The sequence below is a fragment of the Aptenodytes forsteri genome, unplaced genomic scaffold (assembly GCF_000699145.1).
Source record: "Aptenodytes forsteri isolate BGI_AS27 unplaced genomic scaffold, ASM69914v1 Scaffold187, whole genome shotgun sequence".
In the NCBI taxonomy this organism is placed as follows: Eukaryota; Metazoa; Chordata; class Aves; order Sphenisciformes; family Spheniscidae; genus Aptenodytes; species Aptenodytes forsteri.
Genome location: NW_008794084.1, coordinates 1,402,209 through 1,411,005, shown reverse-complemented (window position 1 = coordinate 1,411,005; position 8,797 = coordinate 1,402,209). Strand labels below are relative to the sequence as shown.

General features: G+C 59.8%; 1 protein-coding gene across 1 annotated transcript in view; it reads left to right on the top strand.

Annotated features, from left to right (window-relative positions):
• Positions 1-8,797, top strand: part of DSCAML1 (DS cell adhesion molecule like 1) — a gene marked incomplete at its 5' end in the record, with an annotated part of 45,500 nt that overhangs the window by 35,464 nt on the left and 1,239 nt on the right. Inside the window, 11 exon segments of the mRNA XM_009273827.1 lie at positions 384-547; positions 837-935; positions 2,982-3,170; positions 3,260-3,547; positions 3,629-3,784; positions 3,924-3,954; positions 4,326-4,444; positions 4,895-5,047; positions 5,418-5,612; positions 6,252-6,563; positions 8,607-8,794. Coding sequence (XP_009272102.1) covers positions 384-547; positions 837-935; positions 2,982-3,170; positions 3,260-3,547; positions 3,629-3,784; positions 3,924-3,954; positions 4,326-4,444; positions 4,895-5,047; positions 5,418-5,612; positions 6,252-6,563; positions 8,607-8,794 — 1,894 coding nt within the window.

Below are 8,797 nucleotides of genomic sequence, written 5' to 3'. Positions count from 1 at the left end.
GTGCCGTGCCCGGGGCAGAGGAGGGACGGGCGGTGGGCGGTCGCAGCTCTTGTTTCATGTCGGGGGGGCCGCGCCGGCTTTCGCAGCTCTCATTACATGTCGGGGGGTCCGCGCATGGGGCCTGCTTGCCAAGCTGACCTCCTCCTTGCCCCCAAGCCCCTGCCAAGATCATCTCCTTCGGAGGCACCGTCACCACCCCATGGATGAAGGACGTGAGGCTGCCGTGCAACTCTGTTGGGGAGCCAGTCCCCGCCATCAAGTGGACCAAGGACAGGTACCGAGGGGGCTGCTGGCCGTGCCGCAGCCTGGGCCGGGGGCCGGTGCCGGCTGCGTCGCTCTTGCTGTGTCGCGAGTGGCTGATGCGCCCTCTCCTCTCCTGGCAGCGAGGACTCGGCCATCCCTGTGACGGTGGATGGCCATCGCCTGATCCAGGCCAACGGCACGCTGGTGCTGCGCTCGGTGAAAGCGGAGGACTCCGGCTACTACACCTGCACCGCCACCAACACCTGGGGCTTCGACACCATTATCATCAACCTGCTGGTGCAAGGTGAGGGGCGCTGGCGGGGGGTGGCCTGCGGTCCCACGTCTGCATCCAGGAGCCAGTGCCCTGCACGGGCACGCTCCGCCTCGGCAGGCGGTGCAGCCAGCCTGCACTCTTGCTTGTCCGCTCCTCTCGGTGGGGTGAAGCACCGCAGGGTCTTTCCTGTTTGAGGGGCTCTCGCTGGCCCGGGGCTGAGCAGGAGGTCTCGTTGGCGTTCCACCTTTTGCGGGGCATGGTTCAGGGCTCTTTCAGCCAGTGCGTGCCAGGTGCTCATGGGCTTTTCCCTCCTCCCTAGTGCCCCCAGACCAGCCCCGCCTGACCGTCTCCAAGACCTCGGCATCGTCCATCACGCTGGCCTGGATTCCTGGGGACAACGGGGGCAGCTCCATCCGAGGTACGGCTGCTGCGAGTGACGGGGCCGGGGGGGCCGCAGCAGACCCACCGCACCGATCCCCGTCCCCGAGCTGTGGGCGCCTCTGGTCCTGGCACTGGGGGACGAGGCTTGTGGCACAGGTTTTCAGGCACACCCCTGCGCGCTGCACATGCGCTTTTGTCTCTGTGCCGTAGCGTTCCCCTCTCTGAAATGCCTCGGAAACGCTGCAGAGTAAGGTTGATGCTTCTGAGCTTGCGGGAGGGCTGCCCGTCCTAATGAGGGGGGCTGGGAAGGTGGTTTGGACAAGATGCAGGGATGGAAGTAGCTTGCGAAGGGCGTGTCGGTAATTGCTCAGGTGCTGGCGGCCAGGGCTAGCCCCAGGGGCTGCTCCGTATCTCCTGGCAGTGGTGCGACTCTGAACCTGACAGGGCAGGATTTGTCCCCCGTCCCCCAGCAGCCACCGTCCCTGGTGGGCTGGGGGCTTCAGGAGCACCCCTGCTTTCCAGAGCCTCCTTTCTGCCCTGATTCAGCTTGTGAATTATATGTTGAAACAGCGGCACGTGGAGCGGGGAGTGGGGAGTGAGGGAGGAGACCTCGCTTACAATTAATTAAAAGCAGGAAAGTAATTACGAGCAAATCTCCCCAGCCAGCAGCCTTGCACTCCAGCGGACTCGGTTATGATTATTTTGTACATGCAGCATCTTTGTTGATAAAGTTGGTTTAATATTTCTACTCCAAAGAAATAACCGGTGGCAGGCACTGGGGCGCCAGGCACTGTGGGCTGGCCTCGACGTGGCCGGGAAAGCGTGTGCCTGCGGGCAGACCCGCGCTGCCCCGGGAAGGTCCCGGTCCCCCTGTCCTCTGGCCGTAGGGAAGCCTTGGTGCTGGGAAGGTGCGAGAAGCCCTCCCTTCCCTCGGCGCTGCTCTGCCCGAGCCGGGCGTTCGCAGAGCTGACGCCAGGCACGCGCCTGCCTTTGCGTGGGTCCTTGGGCAGCGCCGCAGCCGTACCCGGACGGCGTTGGCACCCGGAGCGGTCTCGCCAGCTCTGCATTATGTGGCTTGTGACGCACAGGCAAAGGCAGAAGGCCTAATTTTCCTGTTATTTTTATCTGAGATTTGCACAATAACCTGCGAGAGTAGCCAAAGCTCTCGATGCACCACGGCGGGCTGGGATTTTGTATAGCCGAAAAGGTCCGAACGGTCAGGGCAGCAGAGACGTGCCACCCTGGGGGCACTGGTGTACTCGGCGGCGTATCCCTCGCCCAACGCTCTGTGCGTGTGCGCGTACCTGTCCCCGGGAAACCCTGGTGAGCCGTCTTCAGGCGTCTTGTTGACGGCAGCGTAATGGGTTTGTGCATCTAGGACACAGTGTGCTTCCTAATACTCTTAATCACGGGAGAGGAGGCGGCATGCAATGACAGAAGCAACTTCCTAGCAGCTTCCCAAGGGAGCTAGTTAATTCTGGCTTTCCCTTTATAGCCTCGCACCAATCAGTCACGTTTCGCGCTCCCCGCGCTCCCGTGCGAAACCAAGCACGGCCCCCCCTGTGCTGGAGGGAGGCGATGTGCGGACAGGGGAGCAGATGGGGGGTGGGTCGTGGGGGAGCGGCGCGGGGGCTCTGGCAGAGGACTCGGGAGGCAGCCAGCTGCCGGGGATGCCCGTGCACCTCTTGTCTGCGGCTCCTGCCTGGGCCCGTGGGGTGGGCAGCACGGGCAGACGGGTCAGCCTCCGTTCGGGCCACGCGCAGGGTCCGGGAGGGCAGCAGCTTGCCCCTGCTAATGTTTTTGAGGTAACTGCAACCCACGTCAACAGCGTAGGAATAGAGGGCTGCGTTTCCATCACCGTTCACGTGCACGCAGTTGGGCAGGGATCGGTGTGCAACGGGCGCCCTGGCGCCGCGAGGCCGCATTGGACTTGGCCACGGGATGTCCCTGAGGCGGGCGCGGGGTGCCCCGCAGGCTCTGTGTGCCAGCGGTAACCCCTTCTCTCGCCCTGCCCGGGTGCTGCTCGCCTCCCCCCCGGCAGCCCGCGTGCCCGGAGGTGACCGCCCCGTCCCTGCTCCCACAGGCTTTGTGCTCCAGTACTCGGTGGACAACAGCGAGGAGTGGAAGGACGTGTTCATCAGCTCCTCCGAGCGCTCCTTCAAGCTGGAGAGCCTCAAGTGCGGCACCTGGTACAAGGTGAAGCTGGCGGCCAAGAACAGCGTGGGGGCCGGCCGCATCAGCGAGATCATCGAAGCCAAGACCCACGGCAGAGGTGAGCCTGCCCCACGGCGTCCCTGCCCCACTGGGGGACGCGGCGGTCCCCTCTCTGCAGCAGCCCTCCTGACGGCCTCTCTCCCGCAGAGCCCTCCTTCAGCAAGGACCAGCACCTCTTCACCCACATCAACTCCACGCACGCCCGGCTGAACCTGCAGGGCTGGAGCAGCGGGGGCTGTCCCATCAACGCCATCGTCCTGGAGTACCGGCCCAAGGGCAACTGGGTCTGGCAGAGCCTCCGCACCAACAGCTCCAGCGAGGTCTTCCTGACAGAGCTGCGCGAGGCCACCTGGTACGAGCTCCGCATGAAGGCCTGCAACAGCGCCGGCTGCGGCAACGAGACCACGCAGTTCGCCACGCTGGACTACGACGGCAGTGAGTAGTCAGGGGGCTGTGCCGGCGAGCCGGGGGGCTCTCGGGAGTGCTGACCGCCCACCCGCCCGCGCTCTGCCCTAGGCACCATCCCTCCTATCAAGTCTGCCCAAGGGGAGGGTGACGACGTGAAGAAGCTCTTCACCATCGCCTGCCCTGTGATCCTGGCCACGCTGGGAGTGGCCCTGCTCTTCATCATCCGCAAGAAGAGGAAGGAGAAGCGGCTGAAGAGGCTTCGAGGTGAGACGGGCCTCTGAGGCACAGCGCGTGGGGCCACGTGGGCCCCGCAGAGCTGTGCTTTAAGGGAGCTGCCTAGGGTGTAACGAGCTGGTCCAGCAACGAAAACCCTTCCTTCTTGTTTTTTCTGTCTCCCGCACAGATGCCAAGAGTTTGGCAGAAATGCTGATCAGGTGGGTCTCTGAGCTGCAAGCGGGTGGCGGTGGCTGGGGAAGGTGGGGAAAGCTGGTGACAGGGGCGATCCCGGATGCTTTGGCACCCGGGCTGAGCCCCGCGTCGGGGCTGAGCCCAAGAAGGTCTGAAACGGCGAAGGTTGGTTGTGTCGGCCTCGCTGTAGCGCAGCAGCCTGGTGCTCCCGGCCACTCCTGCCTGCCGGAGGGGGTGAGGCAGGCGGGTCCCGGCACCCGTGCCGGAGCTTGCCTTGGGGGGAGAGCTGCTTAGCTGGAGAAGATGAGCCCCGGGAGCGGCTGGCCAGCGGGCTAGGCTGGAGCTGCTGGGGCTCTCTCCGGTAATCGCTGGGTCTGGGTCCCCTCTTACCTCGCAGCAAGAATAACCGCAGCTTTGACACGCCGGTGAAGGGCCCCCCACAGGGCCCCCGACTGCACATCGACATCCCCCGGGTACAGCTCCTCATCGAGGACAAGGAAGGCATCAAACAGCTGGGTAAGCGCTGCACTCTCCCTGCGGCGTGGGGGGCACCAACCCTGGCCACAGCAGCACCCGGCCAGGGAAGGGACGGGGGGCCAGCATCCCGTTCGGCCCTGAGAAGCCTGCGGTGTCCCCGGGCTGTCCCCTTCCTATGCTATGGCAGAGCAGGTGCCGGGGCGTGCCTGCGGGTCCCGCTCCCCTTGTGTCGCTGCCTGCTGTGCCGGCAGCACCCGTGGCAATCTCCTCGGCCGGGCCCTGCCTCGGTGGGGGTTACCGTCGCACCGCTGCCCTGGCTGGAGAACAGCCAGGCGAATCTCCCATCCCTGCGTGGCCTGGAGTGCTGGTGGGGCTCCCTGCAGCGGGGAAGCCAGCGGCTCCCACGGGTGTGCTGAGCATGGGCTAGCGGGTGCCTACAGTGAACTCCTGGCTCAAGAAAGACATCTGAGCTCCAGCTTCTTCCCGCAGGGGACGACAAAGCCACGATCCCGGTGACCGACACGGAGTTCAGTCAGGCGGTGAACCCCCAGAGCTTTTGCACAGGCGTCTCACTGCATCACCCCGCTCTGATCCAGAACACGGGGCCCCTCATCGACATGTCGGACATCCGCCCCGGCACCAGTAAGCGGCCGTGGTTGTGTGGGGCTGGGGTGGGTGTGCTGGCAGCAGCGCGGCGTGCTTGCAGACACAGGCGCGAGGCAGGCGTGGGCGAGCTGGGCGCTGCCCGCAGCCCCCCGAGTGCCCTCTGGCAGCACAGGGGCACCGTGGCCGGTCCCCACACGTCCCCTTCCAGAGGGGTGCTCCTGCTGCCCCGCCTCCTGCTGCCCCACAGCAGGGTGCTGGGCTGCAGGCCCTGTCCCCTGGCGCTGGCCGTGCCTAAAAGCAGCTGCTGGTAAGGCAGAAGGAGCGGGGAGCGCCCCGGGGTGATGAGAGAGTGCCCTGACTGTCTCTGGGAGTGACCGGCCGCGACTCTGTCCCCTTTGTCCCTCAGACCCTGTGTCAAGGAAGAGCGTGAAGTCTGCACACAGCACCCGCAACCGGTACTCCAGCCAGTGGACCCTCACCAAGTGCCAGGCGTCCACCCCTGCACGGACCCTCACCTCGGACTGGAGGACAGTGGGCTCGCAGCACGGCATCACGGTCACCGAGAGCGACAGCTACAGCGCCAGCCTCTCTCAGGACACAGGTATGCCGGCACTGCCCGGGAGGCAGAGCCGAAGGCAGCCCCGGGGCCTCCCTGCGCTCCAGGGGCCGTTGCTGGCGGGGATCTGCCGGTCTGGGGGACACGGGGTCATTGCAATCAGCCCAAACTCCGGGTGTGGGGTCACCACCAGAGTAGAATGTCCCGTTAGTCAATGGGGTTGTGGAACCCTGACTTCCATGGCAAGAGCCACTTGCTGTTGGCGGAAAGCAGCAGTGTTGCAACGCGTACTCCGATTGCTAGTAAAGGCACAATACGGATAGCATGTCATATATTGGAGAGGCGCAGGTAACGGGCCCTTGGCTCTTGTGCCGGGTGTCGCGCTCCCTGCAAGTTGCGGGTGGTGGTGGTGTCCCCTGCCCTGCGCTCCGTGCTGCGCTTGGAGTCGTCGAGCTCCAGGTTGACTGTTGTGGCTGCCCCGGTGCGTGAGCGTGTGCGCAGGGCTCTGCCCTGCTTGGCAGATGCGGGGTTGTGCCCTCATCTCCCGGTCCCCTGCAGAAGGTCTGTGGTGGCTCCTGAGCAGCAGGGACAGCCCGGGCATTCCCGTGACGACAGCGATGTGGAAAACGGCACGCCCAGGCCCGGGAAGCTTCCCAGGTAGGTGATGCGTTCTCTCCTCCGCAGACAAGGGGCGGAACAGCATGGTGTCGACGGAGAGCGCCTCATCCACCTACGAGGAGCTGGCACGCGCCTACGAGCACGCCAAGCTGGAGGAGCAGCTGCAGCACGCCAAGTTTGAGATCACAGAGTGCTTCATCTCCGACAGCTCCTCGGACCAGATGACCACCGGCACCACCGACAACGCTGACAGCATGACCTCCATGAGCACCCCCTCAGAGCCCGGCATCTGTCGCTTCACAGCCTCCCCGCCCAAACCCCAGGACAGCGAGCGGGGCAAGAGCGTGGCCGTACCCATCCCGCACCGTGCCAGCAAGAGTACGTACACGCGTGCTTTGTCTTTCTTGTTGTGTTTTTCTCTGCAGCACACGACACATTGAACAGGACACGTACAGCTAAAGCGACTGCAAGAGACAGTTCCTGGGAAGGGCACGAGGGAGAGGAGCTGGGGAAAGCCCCTCTCTCTTCCACCCTCTCCACGGGACTGATCTTTCAGTCTCATCTGTTTTGCTTGCGCGCGTTCCCACTTGCAGGTTTTGGAGGGCTTTCTGTTGGCATCGCTAGTTGATGGCAGTAGGTTCTACGGAGATCTTTTTCCGTATTGAGTAGGTTCTGTGGGGGTCTTTCCTAGATCCCCGCACGATGTGGAAAATCTTAACGATTCCAATTTCCTCTCCTCCCTTTGCGTTGCTCCGCTTCTCACATTTCTCTGCTCCTCTTCACCTTTCCTTCTTCGCCTTGCTTTTCTTTTGTCTGCTCCTCTTCGCTTCTCATTGCTTCTCCTCACTTTGCTTCTCTTCCCTTTTCTCTGCTCCTCTTCACGCGGCTTTGGCACCTCTCGTCACTTCTCCTCTGCTCACCTTTCTTTTCTCCCCTCCATTACTTTCTGTCCGTGTCTTAGTATTCCTTCCCAGTCGCTAGCGTTCCTTCCCCTCCCTTCCCCTAACTTTCCTTCCCCTTCCCTTCATGACATGACGGTACAACCCTTCGAGACCTGGCTGACGGAGACGTGACAGCACAACCCCTCTAGCACCAGAGACAATACAGCACCGCCCTTTGTGGCACGTGTTGTAATGCCTCCGCTGAAAGACAGGTCCTGAACGGCATCGTCACGTATATTTACCCCAAGTGACGCTGCACTAGAGTACAACCCTTGGAGACCTGTCTGTGAGCAACAGAGACAACGCCGTACCATACGACACCACCGTTAGAGGCATTTCTTCCGGCTGGCAGAGATATATAATATACACTGTAGTATCACATGCATTGCGTTCGAGCTGGCTGTTCATTACAGTACACATATCCTAACAATATTTCAAGATTTATATTATATCTAGATATATTACGTATTGTGGCTAATAGTTACATGGGTAATAGTATTTTTTCATAAAAAGTATGTGAGTATAATATCAATTATGCTATATAATACTTGCAGGAAAAATAGACATATGTGTTTTTAAAACGGATTTTCTCTGTATTAAAAACACATGCAATATAATATTTCAAGATAATTTTTCTACAAATATATCTAGATATGTCATATTTTTATGAAAAAATAGTACTTACATACTAGTAGATACACTATAGTGTAATAGTGTATAATGTAGATACATTAAGAAATACTATATGCATTATAACACAATATAGATATAAGACACTGCATTATTATATGGTCTTATATTACCACAAAGGTTTATAACACTATAGTTATTTAAAGACAATACATACAATTAAAAGCAGCAAGTTATCACATTATATATGCACTACAGTGTATTTAACAGTATACATATGCATAAATCCTTAAATTAAGGTACTACAGTTATGATACCAAGCTATTGTTTATTGCAGCACATATAGCAATATATATAGGCTGTTTACATTATATGTTATAATATAGTATACAGTACACATAATGTAAACAGCCTATATATATTGCTATAATATAGTATACAGTACATATCAGTGTTCTTTCTTTGTTATATCAAACAGAGTACAAATATTTACAGGACACAGGAGACGGCAGTCTCTCTGCTGGTATCTACCAGCCTTCTGTCCTGTAACGTATCGCGCACCAATGAACCACGTACTACCGTCTGCAGCGTGTTACATACACCCACCGTAAAGCTGTAAACCCTAACAGGTGACGTGCTGTGGGTCAAACAACGCGAAGAACGTCTTCGCAGTGCTGTACAACATGGCGTTTCTTACAGCGTACGGTTGACAGAATACTTTATAGAGCACGTCAAACTGCAGCAGCCAAGGCTTTCTATTCCCTGTCCCATGCGTTGCATTGCGTGGAGTATGACAACTTACTGAGCCAATACTCGGCTCACACTCACCAGCCTCCGCTTCCCCTTGCAGGCGACTACTGCAACCTCCCGCTCTACGTCAAGTCGGAGGCCTTCTTCCGCAAGCCCGACGCCCACGAGCCCTGCCCCGTGGTGCCGCCGCGGGAAGCCTCCATCCGAAACCTCGCCCGGGCGTACCACGCGCAAGCCCGGCACATGACGCTGGAGCCCGGCAGCAAGCCCCTGGGCCTGCCTCCCCCGGCC